The sequence below is a fragment of the Pan paniscus genome, chromosome 16 (genome assembly GCF_029289425.2).
Source record: "Pan paniscus chromosome 16, NHGRI_mPanPan1-v2.0_pri, whole genome shotgun sequence".
NCBI classification, from domain to species: domain Eukaryota; kingdom Metazoa; phylum Chordata; class Mammalia; order Primates; family Hominidae; genus Pan; species Pan paniscus.
The window spans coordinates 61,621,330-61,648,849 of NC_073265.2; the positions used below are offsets into that span (position 1 = coordinate 61,621,330).

Genomic DNA, 27,520 nt, shown 5'->3' on the forward strand with positions numbered 1-27,520 from the left:
TGATGCAACTGATACCTCAGAGAAGGTCAGCGTCACCCGCCCATCTTGCTTCCTTCCTTCCTCTTCCCAAACAGGTTCTCTATCCAAGGTAGATTTTACCCTAATAGTGGAGGGTTGAACCAACATAGTATCTAATATAGCTTTACAGACCCTTGTCTATGCAGAAAAAATGCCAAAGCCAAAATATGAATACACTGTCTCTTCTCACCCTCCTGCTGGTTCTTCCCTGTGATTTTCAGGGTGGCTCTGGTGTTATAGCCCCAAGCCTTAACTTAATGAACCCCTCTCTATTCTATTCTTTCCTGGAGCCATATTCATCCCACTGGCATCACAACATCCATGACTTCTTATGGCACTACAATGTCAGGGATAGGATGGCCTGGCAGAAGGCAATGAGAGAATTCAGAACCAAACTGGAATCTCAAATGTTACCCATCTCCAGGCAGAAGGAATCCAAGCGCTCAGATCATCTCACAGAAGCCTGCTCAGACCTCTTGAGCACTACTACATGGCTGTACCTCAGCTCTTTGGTCTGACAAGAAGCAAGCCAATAAGGGGGCCTTTCCTACCATCATGAACAACACATTCTTTCCCTTACCAGTAAATACCCTGGATCCCCACACCAATACCTGCCTACATTCTGCAAAGAGGAGGGAATCTGAGGCAACTCTGGGCCAGGTCAATTCACAGCTCCATACTTGAACCCTAAAACTACATTGTTACAACACAAAAGGACAAGCAGACCTTCAAGGCAAAGACCACACTCAAGGCAGAATCTGCAGGGCCATCCAAGCAGACAGGCTACAAACCCATCTCCACAGGAGACTCTACAGGGAGACCAATGAGGACTTAACCTAGGAGCAAGGGTGAGGAAAAACTATACCCCATCCTCTGACTTCTTGCCCCCACTCCCAACCCCACACATCATGGAGCCCCAATATCATTGTGTGGAGAACTCATCTGCATATCTACCCAGGCAGCCATCCAAAAGACAGCCGAAGTCCTGAGCTTTAGTTCTAATCCTCTGGGGCTCAGCCTGCCACATAAGGAGAAATCACAACTAATCCATATGCAGCTACCAGGGCTCGCTGCCCTCATGACAAAATAAGAGAGGCCACACAAACACCAGGTTTATCTGAACTATTACTTGGAAGACAGAAAAATACCTAATCTTTCGATTTTTAAAAAATTAATTTTTCTAAAAGACACCTGCACTGTACTCCCTAAATCTGTAGTCTTTTGGAGAGTCACAGACTCCTTTGCAGATCTGCTGAATAGGAAAACACTTTTTTTCCCAGAACAATGCCCCTAATTTAAGGGCTGTTTCTCCAGAATTACAATTCTTCCACTCCCTGCCATCAATCTCATGGTGAAGAATCCCTGTCCGAAGTTCTCTCAGTGACTCATCTGGGTTTGGGCTGAAAGAAGTAGATACGGGGGCACAGCTGCTGTTTAAACAAATTATGAGAGGGATGTTTGGGGGAGGCAGCAACATGAGAGCTGGCAAAACAGGAGGGACACTAGGTCATTGTAAAGGATGTAAATAGGGTATCACCACTGTGGTTTTCCGCCTCCAAGTTGCTACTTTGCCTGGCTACGAAGAGGGCAGGAAATAGGCAGGGGACAGTAGTACAGCCGCCCCTACACACACCCGCCCACACCCTGAACACTGAGAAGCACCAACGTGTGGGAAGCACAGTATGGCAAACAGCCCGGTCAGACAGCAATGTCATGAGCACATGTGCCATGAGTCCAGCTGGAACAGCAGGAAATTGAGAAGCCTCCAGGGCTTAGGAGGTAGCATGAAAAACAGACCAGAGGGCTGGGAAATCAGGACAGGTTGCTTCTGGTTCTGGTTTTGCTGCTGCCAAGCTGAGCAAGTCTCAGGGCTCCCATTTCCTTCCCTGTAAACAATGGCAGGGTGGGACCAGATTCCAGCTACTCCTCTTCAGATCTAAGACCTTGTGATTCCATAGACAGATAATACACTCCAGGGTCCCATTCCGGACCACAGCCTGCTACCTCTGCAGCTCACTCATCTCCCTGCTTTCATGTAAACCTACTCTTCTCTTTGGGTTCACTGAAAACTTTGTATCTTTTTTTAAAATCAAAACAGTTGTATAGGCCTGGTGCGGTGGCTCAGGTCCATAATCTCAGCACTTTGGGAGGCTGAGGCAGGCGGATCACTTAAGGTCGGGAGTTAGTGACCAGCCTGGCCAACACGGTGAGACCCCGTCTCTACTAAAAATACAAACAAATTAGCTGGTCATGGTGGTGGGCCCTGTAATCCCAGCTACTCAGGAGGCTGAGGCAGGAGAATCACTTGAACCCAAGAGACGGAGGCTACACCACTGCACCCCAGCCTGGGCAATAGAGTGAAACTGTCTCAAGAAAAAAAAAAAAAAAAAAAAAAAAAAAAAAAAAAAAAAAGAGTAGTACATACGGGTTAAAAAAAAAAATCAAACAGTACTACCAAACAGTAGAAAATATTTACGATTAAAAAAAAAAGTATCTTTGGTACCCTTCCTTAGTCCCCTCAGTAAAGAGACAAACATCACTGGTAGTTTTCTACCCCTGTAGTACCTTATAGAGTAATTTTGCCTTATTCATCACAGACAGGTCACCTCTGGACATGGAATTCTAATAACAAGGACGCTCTATCACCAAAGTCCTACTGTTGAACCTTCTCCAGACTCCAGTACTATGACCCCTCCATTTCCCTTCTGTTCTCAGTCTTCTCTCATTCTTGCTTCCTTCCCTGCTGGCCTACATGTAGTGATCCATCACCTCAAACGCAATCTAGCCAATACTCCCAACGATCTGTCTCTTTTCTTCTGTCACAACCAATGGGCAAAACTTTCAACCCTGGATCAATCTAACATCTGCCTGCTGTGCCCCTGACCCCGGCTACTGTACCCTACTGGGGGGAAGGGAGAAAAATCACAAAACAGCAGGACTGGACCACTGCGAAATCATGGTCTCCATCTTGGCTGGGCCCTTGATGCTACCCTGAAAATCTTCTATCTCCATCATTGCTTCATTCTATTCTCTACACCTTCCTCAAGTCTACTTGATCACCACCTCCCTTATGCTCAGCAGACAATCAGAAGAGAACTTTCAACTATCCCTACCCTCTTCCCCTCTCCTCGCTGACAAAAGTATCTGCAACACACACCTGCCTGTACCCTCTCCTGGACCTCCACCTTGATGAAAGGGGTTTCCTTTTACCTGTGCTCTGGAGCTCTTCTCAGTCTCCTCTTGTATAAATTATTTCCCCTTTTCCCAAAGCCTTCAAATTATTTCTTTCAACTCTCATCAGCATTAAAATGTTTGCAATCTTCCTGGCCTCACTTACTCTTTCTTTTGCCTTCCTGCCACAAAGACTCCCTAGAGGAAATGTAGCCTGGGCAGCTAAGGACCTGAACTCCAAAGGAAGACAGATCTGGATTCAAATCTTGGTTCTAACACTTTCTAGCTGCAGGCCTTCTCTAGGCAAGTTATTTACCCTCTCTAAGCTGCAGTTTCCTCAACTGTAAAATAGGGATCATAATACCTATATAATTGGGCTGCTGGGAAGGTTAAATGAGTTAATACATGTAAAGTGCTTAGCTCAGTGCCTGGTACCTCCTATGTGCTCATGATGTTGGTCATACTTAGTATTTTGTAGCTGCTTCCTTACAACCTATCTATTCCTCAATCCACTATAATCTGGCTTCCTTCACCACCACTTCTCTCAAAATGGCTTCACCAAAGTCCTGTGGTTCTGTAACCAAATTCAAGGGACTCTTTTCAATTCATTCATTCATTCAACAGTAATTTACTGAATGCTTACTATGTGCCAGGGTGTTGTAAGTGCTGGGGATACAGCAGTGGTCAAAACAGACAAAAACCCCAGCTGTCAGAGAGCTAATAGAAACCACTCACTCCTTCTGGGACCTCTTGACAGCATCAGACATCTCTGACCTTCTTGAAACTAAACTCCCTTAGCTTAGGGGACATTGCTCTCTTGGTTTTCCTTCTAACTCCTTGAATATGCTTCTTCATTCAACTTCTCCTTTACCAACCCCAATGTGCTAATGTTACCCAGGGTATCCAAGGTTCCAAACTTCTCTTTTTCCCTTCGCTTACACTCTCCCTAGACAATGTCATCCACTCCCACGGCAGGCCAATGACTCCCAAATCTATCTTTCCAAGCCAACTCTTCTTCTGGAGCTCTAGACTTGTACACCTCCACTCAAATGTCTCAAAAGCCACTTGAATCTTAAACATAAAACTAATCTAACTCTTCATTCCTCCTCCTGGCTGATCCTCTCACTTTGATAACAGCCCCATCTATTCACCTATACCAGAAATCTCCTTCTTCTACACCTTCCATCTAACTGAGTAGATCACAAGTTCATCAACTCAAAATAACATTTACAGACTGTCTGATATCTCAAACATTGTGTTAAGCACTGAGATTACAACAGTAAAAATACTTTTTAAAAGTCTTACAATTACACAATCCTTATAATCTCTTAACACATCGCCATTTTCCCAGCCCCACTGGGCCAAAGCCTTAATTCAGCCTCTTGTAATTTCTCACCTGGATGACTATAAAAAATCTCCCAGGCAGTCTTCCTCTGCCTCCAGGAATACCCATGTCAATCTACTATCCTCAGAGATATTAGAATATGAAGATAAGAGCATGACAGTCTCCGCTTAAAATCTTCCAATGGCTCCCATAGCTTTCAGAATACAGTCCAGAATTCACTGGGTAATCATAAGAAAATGCCTTGTCTTTTTCTGCTCCTGTGCAGGAACTCTCACAATGAACAATGAACTCTTAACAGAACCCTGAAAATGCCATATTTTCTCCATATTTTTCTTTGCACATATTGCTTCCTCCAATTGAAACAAACTTTGCCTTCCCGCCACATCTCCCCTAATTAAGAAACAGCTCTATTTTCCTTTTAGGAAACTTTTCTGTTATTCCCCCCCTCTTTCCTAAGAAACCCTCCTATGTGATCATGCAGCCATGTATACATACATTTTTCAAAACACTTATCTTAAGATATGCTGTTTATTTGTCTATCTTCTCACCTAGGTTGTGAGTTCCTCAACAGGAGGGACCAATCTCAGTGTCTTTGTATTCCCAGTGCCTGACACACAGCAGTCATTCAGTACATGTTTGCTGAAAAAATGAATGATGTTGGAATTCAAAAAATGCATATTTTATGATTGTGCTATGTGATAATCGGCATAAATAGCAAGTAGTTAATGTAGAGATGACTTTTATATCCCCAAACCTAGTATTTCTGCAATCCTGAGACCGGGGTGGGCGATGCTAAGAAGACACCCAGACTTACACAAAGTGCCTTTTCAGACACTGCTCTGAAGACCTCTGGATCCATAAATTCTAAGATTTAGGTCTTTCCACTTCTCTGAGAGGAAGAACTCGTTGCTGTATTAGGGTCACTAATAACTATTAGGGTAACCTGGAAACTATCAATCTTTACCTCAGTGCACAATAGCCTTTCCCTCTACCACCCCTGTTCCCTCCTGAATCAAAACACTTCCATCGTATCAATGTGTTTGATTCACAGAATCCCAGCACTATGGAAAAAAAACACATTGGTTTCAGTTATAAAGTGGTACCTGATTTTGCTTCTGGATTGAAAACTAAGAAAGGCAACCCAGACTTTGCCACCTTCCCACTCTTTAATGTCTACTCTGCCCCCATATCCCCTGGTACCCTCCTAGGCTGGTGCCAAAGTTTGTTCCCATGCCCACTTTCTTCTCTTCCCCCTCCCACCTTTATATACATCATATCCAGGTTTCATCTCCCCCATATTCTGCCTAATAAAAGCCCATTATATCATTCATTTCCCACTCATTTCTTCATTCCAACCAAGATATATTGTGCATTTAATGTGCATCAGGAACTGTGCTAGGTGCTGGGGCAGTTAAAAAGAAAAACAAGCCCTGGTCCCTGCCCTTGAGGAGATCACAGTCTAGCAGGAGAGATGAACACAAACAATAACTACAAACATTGTGATAAGGGCTATGGTAGATTTAATAGCCACGTCCAGGAAAGGTGGAAGGCTTGACGTTGAAGGGGACCTCTGAGTGGGATCTTGAACCCTGAATTGGTGTTCACCAAGCTACCAAGAGGAGAAAAGGTATTCCAAGCCTGGGAAGTGAATTGGTGTGGCTAGGAGAGAAGTCAAGGCCAACCTTGTCAAAATTCTTATCCCAGTAAAGTGGGAGTCTGTGAAGCCAACTGCCCTGAGCTGGGGCCTTCTCCTTAGTGCTGCTGAATTCAGTCTAGATCATGGTACCTCCTCCTGTAAGTTCCAAGATTCTTCACCCTCCACAGACTATTAATACCTACTTGGAAGTACCACTCTCTCCAGCCCACAGATGAATCCTGAATGTTCTTCCTTCCTCTCATTCCTATCCCATATTTTTTGGGTAAAAGTTGTACCCATCTTTTTTTGGGAAAAGCTGTAGTTAAAAATTTTCTATTTTCCCCTACTTTTAAAACTGATCTGTCCCTCCCAACCCTATCCCCACTGGAAAGAGAACATCTCCCTAAAATTCTAGATCTCAAGGGATAACTTTAGTTATAACATTTTGCACAATTTTCCAATTTTTTTGTAAATACATAAATTTATTAATTTTTAAAATAAAAATGGGCCCAGGCTAGGTGGCTCATACCTGCAACCCCAGCACTTTGGGAGGCTGAGGCGGGTGGATCACTTGAGTTCAAGAGTTCGAGCCCAGCAAACCAGTTCAAGGTTCGCCAGTCAACATGGCGAAACCTTGTCTCTACTAAAAATACAAAAATTAGCTGGGCGTGGTAGCAGGCGTCTGTAAACCCAGCTACTTGGGAGGCTGCGGCAGGAGAATCACTTGAACCTGGGAGGTGGCAGCTGCAGTGAGCCAAGCGACCACGCCACTGCACTCTAGCCTTGGTGACAGAGCGAGACTGTCTCAAAAAAACCCCAAAACAAAAAACAAAAACAGAAAAAAAAAAAGGGATCCTAATACTATTAGTTTGTAACATTTTTCCCCTTACCAAAATGAGCTGTAGGTCTGTTAATGTCAATATATATAGATCTACATCCTTCTTGTAAATGTTGAATATAATTCCAATGATGAGATATACATTAACTTACCTAACTTCTCTTCTGTTTGTAGACATTCGGTAATGTTTCTAAGTTTTTAGTATTATAAACAATGCTCTAGTAAACAAATATTCATATATATGTATATAAGCAATTGTGAAAGATATCTGTAGGATAAATTCTTGGAGGTGGAAATGCTAGGCCACAGGTAAGAAAAGTTTTGGTTTTGATACTGCCAAATTCCTCTTCCAAGTTACTGTACTGACTTACACCCAAATCCACATATATGGGCCCATCTCTCCACATCTTTCCAACACTAGAACATCTCAATTCTTTTTCACCATTGCCAGCTGGATTAAAAAAAACACATACATTGTTTCAATTTCAATTTGTATTTCTTTTTAAGTTTTAATTCTTTTTTTTTTTTTTTTTTTTTTTTTTTAGAGACAGGGTCTTGCTCTGTCACCCAGGCTGGAGTGCAGTGGCACAATCATAGCTCACTGCAGCCTCAACCTCCTAGGCTCAAGTGATCCTCCTGCCTCAGCCTCCCAAACAGCTAAGACTACAGGCGTGCACCAGCATGTCAGGCTAATTTTTATTTTTATTTTTTGTAGAGACAGGGTCTCACTATGCTGCCCAGGCTGGTCTTGAACTCTTGGCCTCAAGCATTTCTTTGCATTTACTAGCCAAATTTTTTTTACTCTTTTTTTTGAGACGGAGTCTTGCTCTGTCGCCCAGGCTGGAGTGCAATGGCGCGATCTCGGCTCACCGCAAGCTCCGCCTCCCAGGTTCATGCCATTCTCCTGCCTCAGCCTCCTGAGTAGCTGGGACCACAGGCGCACGCCACCGTGCCCGGCTAATTTTTTTTTATTATTATTATTTTTAGTAGAGACGATGTTTCACCATGTTAGCCAGGATGGTCTAGATCTCCTGACCTCATGATCCACCCGCCTTGGCCTCCCAAAGTGCTGGGACTACAGGCGTGAGCCACGGCACCCAGCCATTCTTTTTACTTTTTAAAGTTACTTTTCTTTTATTGACTTGTTGCAAATATCTGCCTCATTTTATCCCTTATTTTTTAACCTTATGCTTTCTTTTGCTTTAATTTTTATGTAGTCAAAGCTATGACTCTTTTCCTTTACGGTCTCTTTATTTGCTTACTTAGAAAGGCCTCCTCTACCCCTGAAATTATAATAATAGTTTCCTTCATTTCTGTCTAACACTTCAATGGTCTTTTATCTTCAGATCTTTAATCTCCCTGGAATTTACTTTTGAGTTTGATATGAGGTAAGGATTTATTTTTTTCCCAATTGGATAACCAGTCATCCTTACGTATTTATTGACTAATACATCTTTTCACATTTGATCAGAAATACTTCTTTGATCATATATTAAATTCCCACATATATACACATGCTTGCTTGTCTCTGGAATCTATTTTCTTGGTAATCTTATTGTCAGGGAAATCCGCCATGTCATATCTCTACCATATTTTGTCACTTTGCCCAATATATAACCCCCTTTGCTCACTTCTGGTCCTGCACTTCTATTTTTATACATGTTGCTTCCTCTTCTCCACCAGACCACCTGTGTACTACATATCATTCACCTTGTAAACCCTCTGAGATCTTGTTGTGTAGTTACTTAATTACTCAGCCTCTTCTACTTCCTCCCTAACTGAAGCCTGGCTCTCCCCAGGAATGCCACACACCACTTCCCCTACAACATGCTCTGAGAGGCAGCCACTTCCCACATCATAGGGTTGAGATATGGGGCTGCTTCTGGGTCATCCATTCCACCACCACCAAGTAATAAAACACCTTTCTTCTGTGGTTCATGTCATCCAGCTGTTAAATCTTCAGCTCTCCTTGTTACAACACTCTGTAGCTTCCTGATCACTTCTTTATTCACTTAATTTTTTTTTTTTTTTTTTGAGATGGAGTCCTCCTCTGTTGCCCAGGCTGGGGTGCAGTGGCGCGATCTCAGCTCACTGCAATCTCCGCCTCCCAGGCTCAAGTGATCCTCCTACCTCAGCCTCCTAAGTAGCTGGGATTACAGGTGTGCACCACCACACCTGGCTAATTTTTCTATTTTTACAAATTAGACGGGGTTTCACCACATTAGCCAAGCTGGTCTCGAACTCCTGACCTCAAGTGATCCCACAGCCTCAGCCTCCCAAAGTGCTGGGATTACAGGTGTGAGCCACCACGCCCAACCTTATTTACTTAATACTTTGGATCCTGTTGCCCAGTATTCCTCTCCACCCCAAGGCTGGCTATTATCCTAGATGATTTTCACACCCAAGAGGAAGAACTAACCCATGTTCTGGCTTAGCAGTCATCCAACAACATCCTCCTCCTCCTCCTCAACCACCCTCCTGTGGTTGCCTTTTGGACCTTCTTCTCCTCAGAAGTGTTCAAACTCATTCTCCCAAGCTCTAGTACTACATAGCTAACTGTTTGCTAGATACCTCATAGTCAACACGTCAAAATCAAATTTACTTTTCATGATTCTCACTCTACCTCTCAACCTCTTAATTTCACTGGGTTTTTTTTGTTTTGTTTTTTGAGATGGAGTTTCACTTCTGTTGTCCAGGCTGGAGTGCAGTGGCGCACTCTCGGCTCACTGCAACCTCCACCTCCTGGATTCAAGCGATTCTGCTGCCTCAGCCTCCAGAGTAGCTGGGATTACAGGAATGCGCCACTATGCCCAGCTAATTTTGTATTTTCAGTAGAGATGGGGTTTCTCCATGTTGGTCAGACTGGTCTCGAACTCTCGACCTCAGGTAATCCACCTGCCTCAGCCTCCCAAAGTGCTGGGATTACAGGTGTGAGCCACCACGACCGCCAATTTAGCTCTTTTTACTCCTTCCCTTCCTCTCCTACTATTTTCCCTATCTTTGTTAATGGCAGCACAAGTGAATGAGAGCCAACATTCAAACTGCTAAGTCAGAAATCTGGGAGTCATCCTCAGCACCCTTTCCCTCCAACCTAACTCCCACTTCCAAGCAGCCACCTCCTAAATCTCTCTTCAGTCTTTCTAGTTTTCTCTGTCCTTACAGCCATCAACCCAACTTCAGCCACTACTCTCTCTTATCTAGACCACTGTTGGCAGCCTTTTAACTGGGTTTCCTGCCTCTAATCCCACTCTACAGCAAGCCCCAATGTAGCCAGAGTTTAGTCACATCACTTATCCTGTTGACTGGACTTTACTGGCCTTCTTTGACCTTAGGATAAAGCTCCATTCCTTACCAGGGCTTATTAGGCCATTTCATGACCTTTCCATCTATCACCTCTTTAGCTTCAGAACTTGCTGATCCACCCTAGAGTTGTGTACTTCAGCTAGACACCTTGAGTTCCTTGAATATGGCATGAAGGCTTCTCGCCTGTAGGCCTTTTCCACGCGCAGTTCTTTCTATGCGGAATACTATCTTCACCCCCACTAACTTCTACTTTTAGATCTCCTTCAACAGCTCTCTAGGAAAGCCTTTTCAATGTGCACTTTCTCCTTTTCCCCCCACACACTTAGGTCAGGTGTTCCTCTTCTGCACTCCCAAAGTACCTTGTGCTTCAGTTATCATAGAAAAATATCACACTCTGTCTGTATCCCCACTTCCAGAAACTGTAAATTCTTTAAGGACGGGAAAGTTCAATTTAATATTCCTTGGACCTAGTACTATTGACAATTAAAGTTACTTAATAAATACTACCTGTACTAAGAATAGATGGGAGGAAGGAAGAAATGCTACTGGAATCTGGTAACAATGGGCCAGGGATCAAAATATTCATAACCTGAGTGCTTATGAGTAACTAGATGTTAGAAGTTACTACCTATTTGAAGTAATTAACACTAAGATGTGATTAGAGCTTAATCCTGCCAGAGGCCAGTAGTTTTCCAAATTGCTAACTGGATTGACAAAGACGTGTATGAGTATACTACAAGACTGTACAGTGACAAAAGCAAAATTTATGCATGACTGGAATTTCTGCTCCATCCCTACAAGCTGTGTAACCCTGGGCATGTTACTTAGCCTCTATGTCTCCATTCTCAAAGATTGGGATAACACTGACCTCACAGAGCTGTTTATGAAGATTAAAGGGCAATAACATACATCAAGTGCCAGACAATAAATGCTAGTTTCCTTCCGTGTTCTACTTCCCTTTTCCCAATAAGACAGTTTTGCCCCAGCAAACCTCGACTCTCTCATTTGGCCAGAGGAGTCCTGGGGCAGGGTCTCCTATGGCAAAGCCACACTCTAGAAGCAGCTTCCCTGAAGGGTTTTTCATGAGCCTCTTATAGGAGACTGAAGGCTTCACTACTGTGAGATGCCATTCTGTATATGAACAGGCTGACACTTCAAAATACAAGAGGGACATGGCCTTAGAACTCTGAATCTCCCCCAACCTAGGACTGCAGCTCCAGGCAAAACAACAAAGCCACTAATGTGGAATCCTAGTTACAACAAGGACAAGGTTGAACAAACAGTACAATAGTTAAACTTTTCATGCATAACAGTGTATCTAGTAAGGCATCTCTCTTACCCCCTCAATCCCAAGAGCTTTACAAAAGAAGGGGAAGGCTGCTTAATGACAGCTGACAAACACCCATACGTCCTGCATTTTTGAGTATACGCTTCCACAGAAAGGAGCTCTACACCACACCCAAGCCTAACCAGCCTCAAGATGTGGACACAACAATAGCATACAGCAGTTGGCTGGGGATCAGGGCTGAGTGTGTGGCCAGGAAGCTTAAGCAAATGCCACAGCTTGAAACAGGAACAAAGGACAAGAAGAGAGAAGACTCAAGTTCCTGACCCAATAATGGGTTTTATTCATTACAGCCAGGAATACAGAAGAAAATATAATCCATTTCTGTATTACAATGGACTGTAAACATGTAAACCTTGAGACAGCTCACACCACAGAAAACTCTTCACACATACACCTCTCTGACCCCTACAGACCCAACCTCCTTTCTTCAGCTGACTTTGTTGTCAGTGGCTCCAAAAAGGTCATGGAACCTCTTGAGGATGATGCAAATTGACTCTATTTTATCACTTATTTTCAGGACCAGTAGAAGAAATTTAGGAAACTGCAGAAACATAAGAGTGATCCCTTTCTTTTGTTTTTGTTTCTAGGTTTTTGTTTGTTTGTTTGTTTTTTTGAGACAAGGTCTGGCTCTGTTGTCCAGGCTGGAGTGCAATGACACGATCTTGGCTAACTGCAACGTCCACCTCCTGAGCTCAAGCCATCCTCCCACCTCAGCCTCCGGAGTAGCTGGGACTATAGGCATGAGACACCATGCCCAGCTTTATTTCTTAAAAGAAGTACTGGTAAGGCAGTAAAACTCCTTTCCCTCTATATAACAACAGGAAAGGGATTGAGGCTTATGCCTTGAACAGGCTAAGAAACAGACAACATGCCCTAGCATGAGACGGTTAAAAACAAACAACAACAAAACGACAAGGTATCCATTGTCAAAAACCTTCCAATGCTATGCTTCTCGCTCCTGTTTGGAGGTAAGGAACTGGGGTAGAAGGAAATGGAAGGAAAGGCATCTCTGGGGCTTGGACTTTTAATTTTTATTGTTTTATTTTTAAAATCACCAAGTTCTTCCCACTATTATACCCTCCCTCAAAGACTGAAAAAACATTCATAACTATTTTCTTGTTATCCTCGGAAATGTCTGGAAGGCAGGCAGAGTTAAAAAAAAAAAAAAAGAAGGAAGTAGCAGCAACAGCTTGGAAATTAGGCAATTAGTCTGAAGGCACAGAGTTAAGGGGTTAATAAACACTTTCTCAGCTGACTCCTGAATGAATCATGTTCCACATCCTGAGTCCTCCAATGTATACTGTGTTCAAACAGAATATCCAAAGCAGGGGAACACCTACAGCTCACAGAAATAAAACTCAAATTTTTCATAAACCAGGCCCAGGCTACCCACATACACCTTGATCAAGTTTAGCTTCTTGGACTCAGTACTATACAGGGATACTAGAAAAGTATCATGCTTTAGGTAATAAATGGTGGCTCACACCTGTAATCTCAGCACTCGGGGAGGCCGAGACAAGAGGATCGCTTGAAGCCAGGGGTTCAAGACCAGCCTGGGCAACACAGTAAGACCCCCATCTCTACAAAATGCAAAAAATAAAAAAATTAGCTGGGTGCGGTGGCATGCGTCTGTAGTCCTAGCTACTCATGAGTGAGGCGGGAAGACTGCTTGAGTCCTGGAGTTCGAGGTTGCTGTAAGCCGTGATCACACCACTGCACTCCAGTCTGAATGACAGAGAAAGACCTGTTTCTTAAAAAAAAAAGAAAAAAAAAAGAAAGAAAAGAAAAGAAAAAAACAGGGCTGTGAGAAGAGAGGCTGGTGGAAGACTGCAGGCCAAGCTAATCTAGGCCCTGGGATTCAAAATGAAATATGACACTTATTTTGCCCTTCAACTAAAAACTGTGCTTCTGCCATCACCTTCTTTCTAAAGACAATTTATTCATCACTGTATTTCTCCTATGTATCCCTCGTTCTCCAGAAACCCCTTCATGAGAAAAAGTAATTCTACTACAAAACCTTCTTCCCATGTTGTTTTCTTCCTCTTTGCTTTTAAAACAATAAACTTAGTGGCAACCATCTTTGGCAGGAATATGCCTTGTCTTTGCCGTGGGAAAGGTTAAAGTATAGTTAGCCGCTAGCCCAATTAAAGTGGAGAGAACTAATCGGCCTTATTCTTTCTCCCCAGCCCAGCTGCTTGACCTTATCTGTTTCCCTCCTAGATGCAATCCCAATGCATCTCTCACTGCATGCTGAGTTAAGAGCAGCACAAGTTGGGATCACACAATAAGCAGCATAGTGTGATTATCCTTAGCCTGGAATCACACACTTACACTCCAAATTAGTAACCTGAAAGGAAAGGTAATCCTCAATGAAAACCTGCAAATCATATCTTTTTGATGATCTTCTCAGACCTGTAATCCCAACACTTTGGGTGGCTGAAGCAGGCAGAGTGGTTGAGCCCAGGGGTTCGAGACCAGCTGGGGCAACATGGTGGTACTCCATCTCTACGAAAATTAGCTATGCACCTGTAGTCCCAGCTACTCAAGAGGCTGAGATGGGAGGACAGCTTGAGCCTCGGAGGTCGAGGCTGCAGTGGGCTGTGTTTGTGCCACTGCACTCCAGACTTGGTGACAAAATAAGACCCTGTCTCTAAAAGAAAAAAAAAAAAAAAAAAAAGAAAACAAAACCCAAACCCATAAAGCCTTCTTACAAATGTTTACACAAAGTAGCTCTTTAACGTTAATATATTTTACAAATAATTACTACATATCTACAACGTTCCAGATACAGAAGAAATGGCCAAAGAAGGTATTTTAGGAGATCCAGATTATAATGAACTATGCCATTTATTAATTTAGTCACTTCTTTAATATCTGAGGATGAGCAAATCAAATACTGATAATGGCTGCAGAAGGACACAGGTTCTTATATAATAATCTTACTTCCATTCCAGAATAAAAGGGCTGGAGAAGGGGGGCAGGATTATTCTGTTGAAGGACAATGGCATCCTCAGCAACTCATAGGGATGTGCAGGTGAACATCAGACCAGGATGGGAACCTTATAATATCTATGATATACTATGGCTTCTATCAACCAGTTTCAGGAAAAGCAAAGAAGAATGCAGTCATGGCCAGGCGCAGTGGCTCACACCTGTAATCTCGAGGTGGGCAGATCACATGAGGCCAGGAGTTCGAGACCAGTCTGGCCAACGTGGTGAAACCCCATCGCTACTAAACCCTGTCTCTACTAAAAAATAAAAAATTAGCCAGGCATGGTGGTGGGTGCCTGAATTCCCAGCTACTTGGGAGGCTGAGGCAGGATAATCACTTGAACCCAGGAGGTGGAGGTTGCAGTGAGTCAAAATCACGCCACTGCATTCCAGCCTGGGCAACAGAGCAAGACTCCATCTCAAAAAAAAAAAAAAAATGCAGTCTAATGGGAGAATTAGACTTAGCCACTTTACTTGGAAAAATTTGGACTTTATCAGCTCCATCAAGCACCATGCTCCACACCATGCTTATTAAATGTCTGGAGCAACATTAGATGGGTGCCATTCCAAATTCCAAATAATCACATCTTTGCTTTGCAAACAGGATGTGGCTTAATAATCAAACAGGGAACTAGATTCATTCAAGTATCTAGTTCCTAAAATAAGTCTATTTAACAGGTTCAACAACATGCAACACACACCCTCCAATTGGTAGAAACATCTCTCAATGACAAAGAAAGGTGGCAAATACTAAACACCTTCACAGACCATTTAGCAACCGGTGGGACTAACCCTTGAGGGTGAATTCAAAATAGAACTGAACCTCAATACCAGACTTGTTTTTCAGAAAAGGGAGTATGAATTCTTAGTTTCAGGTTCAGACAAAAACCAGAAGTTGTATTGCATTAGGAAAAACACTGGGCTGGTCAGGTGGCTCATTCCACCCTGTAATCCCAGGACTTTGGTAGGCCAAGGCAGGGGGATCACTTGAGCTCAGGAATTGGAGACCAGCTTGGGCAACATGGCGAAACCCCATCTACAGAAAATACAAAAATTAGCCAGGTGTGGTGGCATGCTCCTGTGGTTCCAGCTACTCAGGAGGCTGAGGTGGGAGAATTGCTTGAGACCGGGAGGCAGAGGTTGCAGTGAGCCAAGATTGTGCCACTGAACTCCAGCCTAGGTGACTAAGCAAGATTCTGTCTCAAAAAAACAAAAACAAACAAACAAACAAAACCTACTGGCCCAGAGCCTACAAATAAGTTGTTTGGAGGAAGAGGATGAAAATCTGTTAGTTAAGATTTAACCTGCATATGTTGCCTTCTTTACTAAAATCAGACTCATAAAGAAATGTATTCTGGCTTCAGCCTTGTTGGTATTGCTCTACCTCTATTTGTTTCCCATGCTATTGCTTCATCCTTGTTTCTGCAGAACTAGGATTTTAGCTCAAAGTCACCTAAAAGCCTCCACAGGAAACTACATTCCAAAGGGAAGACTCCATGGGAAGAACAATAGAGAAAGAAGTTACTTTTAAGTCTTTGGTAATGTTCACCCAACCCAGTTTTCATTTTCTCTCAATGGACAAGAACCCTCAACTAATAAAGCTAATGAACTTACAGGAAGGTAATATATGGAAATAAACATCTTACTGAATTTATCTGGCTCTAAATCTCTTTTGTTAGGGAATTTATAGTATTCCATTATCTTACAATCTCTCCATTTCTATCTACTTGATTAAACTATGGTGCTATAGCAATGGAGGTGAAGGCCTAATTTAGAAGTACAGGAATTAGGTATGGTGCGGTGGCTCATGCCTGTAATCTCAGCACTTTGGGAGGCTGAGGCGGGTGGATCACTTGAGGCCAGGAGTTTGAGACCAGCCTGGCCAACATGGTGAAACCCCATCTCTACTAAAAATACAAAAATTAGCTGGGCGTGGTGGCAAGCACGTGTAGTCCTACCTACTTGGGAGGCTGAGGCAGGAGAATCGCTTGAACCCAGGAGGCGGAGGTTGCAGTGAGCCAAGATCGTATCACTGCACTCAGCCTCAGTGTAGGCTGAGTGATAAAGCGAGACTCCGTCTCAAAAAAAAAAAAAAAAAAGGAAAGGAATTATTCTCATGTATACAATAGTAGTAAACAACCTATAAAGCTTTTAAGCATCTTATAATTCACTGTGTACCTCTGTTTCATATTTTCGCAATTGAACTATAGAGCCTAGGCCTGGGTCTTAAGACTTTTCTTGTAACCTTCAGAGTGCCCAGCACTGGGATTGACATATACCAGTTAGACGGATTTTTTTTTTCCATAAACCAGGCTTAAACTCTTCTAAACCAAAATCAACATATTCTGAGTGCCAATCTTGGGTAAGGCACTCTATTATTTGTCATGAAGGATTCAGAGGAAAATGTGATCTACCACACTCAACAGCAGGCCTCTTATCCTCTCCAGCTTAATGCATTTTACCAGTTAAGGACTACCCTGATGCTGAAATTGTGTTTCTTTCCCTAAATCAAATGTCACTCTCTAAGGGTCATCTGTATAATTAAATGCTTTTAATTCTATATATCAAATGATAACTTTTGTGAAAGTAATTTAAACACACTTGAAACATCATATAAAATGATATTACTACAAGACTTAACCGTAAATGTGGCTCCCACCCCCATAACATCTATACAATATAACCAAAGAGCTAGATTCCAGATTATCAAGAAACTTCTAAATTTTGAACCCATGCAGCAGAATTGTATTCCTTTACATTGTTGGCTCGACTTATAAATGTGCTGTGGAATAATTATCCTCAAATACAATTTTCAGTACTGATTACATAGCTGCCTAAAAGAAAACTGTTAGCCCCTTCCATTTTATGTGAAACCAATGTCTAAAGTGCTCTTGACTCTTCAACCCCACATTTTCCCCACCCTCATCCCTCCTCAATCCCCAGCCCCCACTCATCACATCCACTAGACCTGAACTTTGAACTCAATCATAATTCTTTGTGCCTCTGCTCAAGCCCTTCTTCCTGCCTGGAATACCCTCTTTTCAGTCCCGGCTAATTACATCTACCATCCCATTCCAAGTGGCCGCTGGAAACTCACTTCCTTATGTTCTATGATTTCTTTCACAATTTACACTTTTTTTGTTTTGTTTTGTTTTGTTTGGGGGGGGTGTTGTTTTTCTGAGAGAGAGTCTTGCTCTGTTGCCCAGGCTGGAGTGCAGTGGCGCGATCTCAGCTCACCACAACCTCCACCTCATGGATTCAACCGATTCTCCTGCCTCAGCATCCCGAGTAGCTGGGACTACAGGCGCGCGCCGCCACGCCTGGCTAATTTTTTGTGTTTTTGGTAGAGACGGGGTTTCACTATGTTGGCCAGGCTGGTCTCGAACTCCTGACCTCGTGATCCGCCCGCCAAACATTCTATGTGCCAGAAACTTGTATGTAACTTTGCATAGTTCTTGTATTATGTCTCCCCAATTTTGAGTGTTTTCTCTGGTCTCTACCCAGCCCTTGCTCACAGTCTCACTGGGACCCTGGCTAGCTTGAACACGGTCAGAAGGATCACCTTAGATTTCTGCTGGCACAGTATTTTCCATAAATTAATCTCCTGATTGAACCGTAGTCCTATAGTAGTTATCTTTGGATGAAAACCTAATACAGCTCGAGGAGGAAGTGGAGTGCCTGCGATCAGAGGGCTGGACAAAAGCCCATAGGGCGTCTCTGGAGCCCTGGGGGAACTGTCCCCAGGCAGGCACTCTCAGGGCCCAGGAACAGGGCGGGACAAGTCCGACTCACCTGTGAGGTAAGGACGGGGCCAAGACCCGGAACCGAAAAGCAGGTCACGATAGCGCTGGAAGGCCTCGTCGAGGACTGAGCAGCCGGGCTGCGCGGCCGAGCTGACATCGTACTGGAATTGAAAGTTGTTCGGGTAAAGGACGTAGCGCTGGTCGGAGGTTTGGATGTTCTGAGGCCAGGGCCAGAGGGCCGTCGCCCGTCCTGCGAACGCTGCCGCCAGCAGCAGCGAAAACCAAAGCCTGGAGCTTGTCATGGCCCGCTGGTCTCCCCTCTCGGAGGGGGCTGGCCACGTGAGACCCTGGTCAGGTGAGCGGCGCCCCCGTGACTTATCGGCGAATCACGTGACCAGAGGCGGCTCTGCGCCTGCGACCCCAGGAGGACCCACACCCTGCCCTTTCACTTCCGGCCTGGACCTGAGGCTCCTGCTGCGTGCAGCGGATTGTGCCGGGCGTCGGCAACTGCTCGGCTCGCCAGACGGCTCACGGGCCCAGTAGAGCAGTAAATAACCGGCCACCCCTGCGGCCGTGCCGGCCGTGATGGAACTAGACAGCTCACCCGACTCGAGAAGAACGGGATGGGGAGGCGAGGACGCAGGGCGACCTGGAGAAGAAAGTTTCCCAGATGGCTCTAGGGTGAATCTTGAATGTTGTGATGCAGCTCGCCAGGCCTACGGGGAGGTAAAGGACTTGCCAGGCTGAAGTAACTTCAGAAGCAGAAAAACGGAGGATTAAAACCACAAGTCGTTGTGATGTGAAATTTCGTGGGGCAAGAAAGGGCCGGAAGTAGGTAGTCTGCACGGCTCTGCTAGAGAGAGGATCACAAGATCACACAAATGTGATCTACTTATGACTGGAAAAAATGTGTACTTTCAGAGCCAGCTTGAGGCATTCCATTGCCTCCAATATGAGCTCTTCCCTTCAAGATTGACTATAAATCTCTTAGTTACAACTCACATCCCCTTTCCCCAGACAAAACCCCACATAGCCCGGTGTGTATTTACTGAAAGCAGTAAGATATTGCTGGGGCTTTGGGTGCAAGATGGAGAGTGCTCAGAGATAATGACAGGGGCCTGGTCCTGCAGGGCCTTACGTAGAAAGTCGAGGAATTTATTCTCTGAGCAATTGAAAATCATCCCGAAAGATCTGCATTTTAGAAATACCATGTTGAGTAGTTGCATAAGAAACCAGTTAGGAGGCCCCTTTTTATTGGAGGTAGAGAATAATGAGAGACTGAACTACAGAAGTGGGGAAGGAAGACAGCTGTAGATCCAAGAAATAGTGAGTATCCGGAAGAGAGGCTTGAGAAGTGATCAAGGAGAATTCCACAGTTATCAGAGACCCTGTCTTCCTTGTTCACCACTATATTACCAGAACATAATACAAATAATGCTATTGTTATTGGGTGGCATTATTTGGTTAGTAGGTACTTTTTAAAATTTTTAAATTTAATTTTAGTATTAAAATACATGTAAAGATCAGGAAAATGAACTTTTAAAAATAAAGGGCTTTCACTGGGCATGATAACACATCCCTGTAGTCCCAGCTACTCCCAGCTATTCAGGAGGCTGAGGCGGCAGGATCACTTGAACCAAGGAGTTCAAGTTTAGCCTGGGCAGTATAGTGAAACCCTTTCTCAAAAACAAATAAAGGGCTACTGAAATAATGATAATTTATATTCAGGTCGTAGGTACCTAATTACTAGTTACACATACATGGCTTTGATGGGAAATCAAAGAAACATTCTGACAATACAGAGATTCATCAAGCAATTTGTCTTTGAAAGTTGATTATTCAAAAACAGCTTGTAGCAAAAGAAGCAGAAATTAGATCCCACAGTCATCAAGTTTCAGATCCTAAGGCTTGCATTCTTACACCAATTTCTTCTTTGCTTAAATCTTAATTTTCATCAGCATTAATTAAGTGTCTGGGTACTCTGCCAGTCAGGAGAGATGTTACCAAAGGTACAGGATTTGAGAAGTATTGTCAGAAGAGCCAAGTTCATAATCAGGCCCACAGGATCAATAATTTGGGGGAGTGTTTAGAGCAGTTCCAAAGATGAGAGCAGTAGATCAAAGTAGAATTTCAGGACTGAGCACATGCCAAGGCACCCTTTTATGTTATGTGATATTCAACCTGTACCAGAAGGGAGGAGTCATTTACTCAAGAGTTACACAAGATGAAAGAGCTAGATCCAAATAAAGACGCTATAAAAATTACTAATGGGGCCGAGCATGATGGATTACAGGGATTCAGTTATTTAATTATTACTGAAAGAGCTCTTTTAGACTTAACCAGATTTTTAAACCAAATATTCTTATGCATACATAAAAGTAAGTTACACAAGATAAATTTGTTGATCTTCCAAAATATCCCCCCTTACTATACACTAGAGTGGGGTTTTGGCATAATGGCAGACAAATAGATGGAACGGAATAGAGGGTCCAGGAAAAGAGCCATTTGATTATTACTCCATTTCAATGAAGACACCAATTTAATTTAGTGGGGAAGGCAAGTTATTTTCAATAAAAGGTGATGAAGAAAATAGATATCCCTATGTGGGAAAAATGAACTATGATCCCCTACCTCACAGCATACACAAACTTAATTAAAAATGGATCACAGGCTGGGGATGGTGGCTCACACCTGCAATTCCAGCACTGTGGAAGGCCAAGATGGGAGGATCACTTGAGCCCAGGAGTTCAAGATCAGCATGGGTAATACGAGGAAACCCCATCTCTCTTTATTTTTTTCTTTTTTGAGATGGGGGTGGTTAATGGGTACAAAAAAAGTAGCCTGAATAAGACATACTATTCGAGAGCACAATAGGGTGACTATAGTCAATAATAATTGTATATTTTAAAAGAGTGTAACTGGATTGTTTATAACTCAAAGGATAAATGATTGAGGGTATGGATAACTCCATTCTCCATGATATGCTTATTTCACATTGGATGCCTATATCAAAACATCTCAGGTACCCCATAAATATATACACCTACTATATACCAAAAAAACTTAAAATTAAAATTAGACTGGGTATGGTAGCTCATGCCTTAATCCCAGCACTTTGGGAGGCTGAGGCGGGTGAATCACTTGAGGTCAGGAGTTTGAGACCAGGCTGGCCAACACGGTGAAATCCCATCTCTACTAAAAATACAAAAATTAGTGTGGTGGCAGGCACCTGTAATCCCAGCTACTTGGGAGGCTGAGGCAGGAGGGTCACTTGAACCCAGGAGGCAGAGGTTGCAGTGAGCCAAGATCACACTACTGCACTTCAGCCTGGGTGGAGGTTCTGTCTCAAAAAAAATTAAATTTAAATTTAAAAAATGAATAAACAGTTTTTAACAATATGAATTATTTAAATTAGTATATATACAACATTGCCATCAATTTGGACAGTAGATGAATATCAAAAATAATAACATAATACTGTATATAATATTTGATTGTTTATTTTTTCTTTTTTTTCTAGTTGTCAAATGATCCTTTATTGAAATATTTTCCTTTGTGCTTAACTAGCTGGGCATTCCACAGCACCACTGTTGATGTCATCTATGATGTCATGAGGGTGCTGGCCATCAACATTACAGCCCACAGACTGGGCAGTCCCCAGGATCTCTTTAATGGTTCCAGAGAGTTCTCTGGCTAAGGATCAGTGCCGCATCTGTCGAGCAATGTTGACGATCTCATCAAAAGTGATATTCCCACTGTGTTTAATGTTTTTCTGTTTCTTTCTCTCTCTTGGTGGTTCTTTGAGGGCATTGATGATCAGAGCAGAGGCAGAAGGCACCACCTCAATCTGGGCCTGTCTGTTCTGAGTGGTTAGTTTCACTGTAATCCTCAGGCCCTTCCAGTCACCCGTTGCCTTGGCAATGTCATCACCAACCTTTTTTGGAGACAGACCCAGGGGGCCGATCTTGGGGGCCAGGGCAGAAGTGGTACCAACTTCACCTCCAGTGCACCTCAGGTGTACAACTTTGATCTCGTTGGGGTCGAACTTTGGCGGCATGGTGGAGGCGGCTGGTGTCGAATGAACCCGGATTCGGGATGACCGAAGAAAGTTGCACCTTGGCCTCCTCCGAGCCAAAAGCTGAGAGCTATTTTTTCTTTATTAAAGGCAGCTTGTTAAATGAATAAAAACATGATTTAATTTTCATATCTATAGCTTCTAATAAAATTAATTTACATATCAGAAAAATAATTCACTGTCAGACAATGTGTTCCGGTTTTTGGCTCATAAATTAAGGGATCAGAAAGAAGCAGGAAATAAATAATTTGCCTCAGGAAGTCTTTTACAATGGAGGTGAACTTTGAATTGACTCCCAAAGCATGAGTTAGCCAGGCAGGGAAGGGGAGCATAGGCAAAGCACAGAGATGTGAAAGAGATGACATATTGAACAAAGGGTTTATGGGGCTAGCAAAAGAAAATGTGCCACGATTACCTCACTTCCTGGTCCTCTACCATACTCTCTTCTCTCTGCAATGCCTTTCCCACTTTCCAATCCCTCCACCTACTTGAAGGTCTAAACTTATATTTTACCATCCTGGAAATTTCTGACTTCTCAAATCTGGGTAAGATCCCCCTCTGTGATCTCATAACTCTCTGAGTTAATCTCACGTATCTGAAAGTACAGTTGACCCTTGAACAACGTGGGTTTGAACTGCACTAGTCCATCTATACACAGATATTATGCAGCCAAAGGCAGATGGAAAACACAGTGTTCTTGGGATGCAAACCCCATGGATATGGAGGACCATATGCAGGACTTGAGTATGTGCGGAGTATATGCAGATTTTGGTATCCTTGGAAGGTTGGGGACGTAGGGGAGGCGGGTCCTGGAACCAATCCCTTGAGTATACCAGGGTATGGCTCTATTGTTATTGTTTGTCCATTTGTCTGTCTGTTCCACTACAGTAAGAGCTTCTTAAGGGCAGGTTCTGTGTTCACTAGCCCCTGGAACAGTGTCTAGCACACGGTAAATGCTCTTTAGCATGACTTTATTCATTTTAAGAGTATTTCTTGGCCAGGCATGGTGGTTCACGCCTGCAATCCCAGCACTTTGGGAGGCTGAGGTGGGCCGATCACCTGAGGTCAGGAGTTTGAGACCAGCCTAGCCAACATGATGAAAACCCGTCTCGACTAAATATACAAAAATTAGCCTCGAGTGGTGGCGGATGCCTGTAATCCCAGCTACTCGGGAGGCTGAGGCAGGAGAATCGCTTGAACTTCTCAGGAGGCAGAGGTTGCAGTGAGCTGAGATCGCGCCACCGCACTCCAGCCTGGGGTACAAGAGTGAAACTCCGTCTCAAAAGAAAAACAAAAACAAAAAACAAAAAAAGAGCATTTATCTCTCTTTCTTTCTCTCTCTCCTTCCTTCCTTCTTTCCTTCTCTCTCTCTTTCTTTTTTTTTTCTTTCTTTTTTTTTTTTTTTTGAAACAGGGTCTCACTTTGTTGCCCAGGCTGGAGTGCACTGGCGCAATTAAAGCTCACTGCAGCCTGGACCTCCTGGGGTCAAGCAATCTTCCCACCTCAGCCTCCCCAGTAGCTGGGGCCACAGATGCCTGCCACCATGCCCAGCTAATTTTTTAAATTTTTTTGAAGAGATGGCATCTCACCATGTTGCCCAGCCTGGTCTGAAACTCCTGGACTCAAGTGACTCTCCCACCTCAGTTTCTCAAAGTGTTGGGATTACAGGCATGAGCCACTGCGCCTGGCCTAGTATTTCTTGAATCTCCTACTGGTGTGCTGAGACAGCCAGCCCCTCAATCCTTGGGGTGGTAGGGCCTGGGGCAGCTAGACATCCTTGCGAGTCACCTCCAGTCAAGAGCAGTCTCTTCCTGTGTGTGCTGTGATGTGTGGAAGGGGAAACATCATCTCCTCTTGGGTACTTTTGTATAGTACCCTCATTATAGCCTCTTTACTTGTCCATGTCCTCCACAGCCCACATGCTGAATGAATGGTACCTTTTTCACAATTGTATCCTTACTGCCTAAGCCAGGACTCTGCACACAGTAAGTGTTCAGCAAGTACTTGTTGAATGAATGCATGAAAGAGGAAGCATTTGTGTTAAATTTTGAAAGAGTTTGAATTTCAATGTGTAAAGGAAAAGAGCAGTCTATAGAGGGGGACCACAATCTAGAAGGATAACTCTATGTAACTTGTTCACTTTAGGATCTCCAGGTTCTGGAAGAGTGCCTGGCACATAGCAGACACTTAATGAATATTTTCTGGATGCATACAATGAAATGGCAAATGAACCTAGGCAGAGATCTCCAAAGCATCTGGAGAGATACCAGGGAAGTAAGCAATTCTGTCTGGCTAGAACAAACAGTGCATGAAGAGAAATACTAACAGAAGGAATGTAAGGAATGTTAGAAAGTAGGTTGAGGCCAGGCGCTGTGGCTCACACCTGTAATCCCAGCACTTTGGGAGGCTGAGGCGGGTGGATCATGAGGTCAGGAGATCGAAACCATCCTGGCTAACACGGTGAAACCCCGTCTCTACTAAAAATACAAAAAATTAGCCGGCCATGGTGGCGGGCGCCTGTAGTCCCAGCTTTTCGGGAGGCTGAGGCAGGAGAATGACGTGAACCCGGGAGGCAGAGGTTGCAGTGAGCCGAGATCGTGCCACTGCACTCCATCCTGCACTACAGAGCAAGACTCCATCTCAAAAAAAAAAAAAAAAAAAAAAAAAAAGAAAGCAGGTTGAAGCTGGATTGTAAAGTAAGGAAAGTAGGAAATTGAGTGAGGCACCAGACATATGTTGTCTTATTTATCTCTCACAACAGCTGTGTGAAAATGAGTCTTAGCTACATTGTACAGGTGAGGTAATTGACTCTGAGAATTAAAATAACCTGACCCAAGTCCCATGTAATTGTCAGAACCAATGTTTGGACCCAGGTCTTCTGTCCCAAAGTTCATTTCTTTTTATATCTGTCACAGTTCCTTGAAAGCTAGGCTGCAGATTGTATTGAGATTTTACTCTTGAGTCCATGGGAAGCGAGAGAAACTTCTTTAGCTGAGGAACAACAAGGTCAGAGCTAAGATTCACTAAGATTAATCTGTTAACGTATGTAGGAGAGATTGAATGGGAAAGCCAAGTGCAGGGAGATTATCTCTGAGACTGTTAGCTAAGAGTTTAACCTGACCATCCTCATGTGCTATGGGACTCAGAAAGTGTAGACTCAAATTCACTTGGGACTGATGGTTTCATTTCTCTTCTCCCACACTAGGTGGCCAGACCAGCAAGACTTAAGCTTTGTTTAACTTGTCAATGTTTACAGAAGTGCAGGTTGCCAAAATTCTCTCTGCACCCTGACTCCCACTCCCTTAATTTTTTATTTTATTTTTTGAAATGGAGTCTTGCTCTGTTGCCCAGGCTGGAGTGCAGTGGCTCAATCAGCTCACTGCAACCTCCGCTTCCTGGGTTCAAGTGATTCTCCTGCCACAGCATCCTGCATAGCTGGGATTACAGGCGCCCACCACCACCCATGGCTAATTTTTGCATTTTTAGTAGAGACAGGGTTTTGCCATGTTGGCCAGGCTGGTCTCAAACTCCTGACCTCAAGTGATCCACCCACCTCAGCCTCCCAAAGTATGAGGATTACAGACATGAGCCACTGCGCCCGGCCACCTTTATTTTTTATTAAAAAAGTTTTTTTAGAGACAGAATCTCCCTCTGTTGCCCAGGCTGGTGTTCAGTGGTGCCGTGGCACAATCAGCTCACTGCAATCTCAAACTCCTGGGCTCAAGGGATCCTCCCACATCAGCCTCCCAAGTAGCTGGGACTACAGGCACATGCTACCACACCAGGCTAATTTTTAAAGTTTTTGTAGAGATGGGGTCTCCCTATGTTGCCCAGGCTGGTCTCAAACTCCGGGGCTCAAGCGATCCTCCTGCCTCAGGCTTCCAAAGTGCTGTGATTATAGGTGTGCGCCACTGGCCCAGCCATCCTGACACTCCTTTAAACCCATTCCATTTCACATGCCTCTGCTTCTCCTTTATCCTGTTGCCTCCAAGCTCTTCCCTTCCTATTTCTAGATTTACAAAACTCTATCCAATTTATCACTACTGAACATATACAATTTTCTGTAGGGTTTCTAAAAATGTGTCCAGGGCCCAGTGTGGTGGCTCATGCCTGTAATCCCAGCACTTTGGGAGGCTGAGGCAGGAGGATTACTTGAGCCCAGCAGTTCGAGACCAGCCTGAGCAACACAGGGAGACCCCATCTCTACCTCTACCAAAAAGAAAATGTTGTGTCCAGTTTCCCTTCTTTTTTAGCCCAATCCCCTCCTGTCTTCTAGTTTTGTAATTATCCTAGTTATCTTATTCAGGTTTACTCACTAAGTCTTAGCAGACTTTCCTAAATCTAGACATACACCCCTTACAATAACTGGCTTTGTCCTATATCCATCCGATCCGAGGCTATAAATAGACCTTTCTTTTCTTTTCTTGTCTGTAGAGACTTGCTGTACTTTTTAAGGATCTCGCTCTGTTGCCCTGGCTGGTCTTGAACTCCTAACCTCAAGCAATCCTCCCTCTTAGGCCTCCCAAAGTGCTGGAATGACAGTTGTGAGCCACCACACCCAGCCAGACTTTCATTTATGGCCTGAATTTTTTACAAAGGTTTTTCTGTGTGTCATAAAACTAGAAAAACTAGAGCCCCAAGGGAACTTTCAACAGATCTGAGCTAAAGGAGTGACAGTGGAAAGGAGGCTGTGGGACAAATGCATGTGGGACAAATGCAATAATATTTCAGATATGGAATAATGGAACTCAGCAGCTAACTGGGTGCTGTGGGAATGGGGACAAAGGAAAGGGGAGAGGAAAAGATGTGAGGGTGTACCAGCTTGGAAAGGAAAAGAGCATGACTTTAGTCATTCATTTAAGAATTATTTCTTTTTTCTTTCCCTTCTTTCTCTCTTTTTTTTTTTTTTGAGACAGGATCTCTGTTGCCCTGACTGGAGTGCAGTGGCACCATCACAGCTCACTACATTTCCCCATGGAATGATGGTATACTGGCTCAGTACAAATGGAAGAGCAGATATTGGGAAAAGAGGATGAGCTCTGAGACATGCTT

General features: G+C 43.7%; 1 protein-coding gene and 1 pseudogene across 13 annotated transcripts in view; both read right to left on the bottom strand.

Moving 5' to 3' along the window:
* Positions 1-21,735, bottom strand: part of HEXA (hexosaminidase subunit alpha) — a 94,270-nt gene extending 72,535 nt beyond the window's left edge. For 12 of the 13 annotated variants that reach the window (XM_055098495.2, XM_055098492.2, XM_063596769.1 and 9 more), the window contains exon 1: positions 18,443-21,735. In XM_055098495.2, coding sequence (XP_054954470.2) covers positions 18,443-18,695 — 253 coding nt within the window. In that variant the 5' untranslated portion in view covers positions 18,696-21,735. Of the gene's footprint in view, positions 1-5,082; positions 5,174-18,442 lie in introns of all 13 variants that reach the window. The other variant, XM_063596772.1, reaches the window with a different exon arrangement.
* An 85-nt stretch (positions 21,736-21,820) lies between these two features.
* Positions 21,821-22,574, bottom strand: LOC100968136 (large ribosomal subunit protein uL11-like; annotated as a pseudogene).
* Between the last annotated feature and the right edge of the window lie 4,946 nt (positions 22,575-27,520).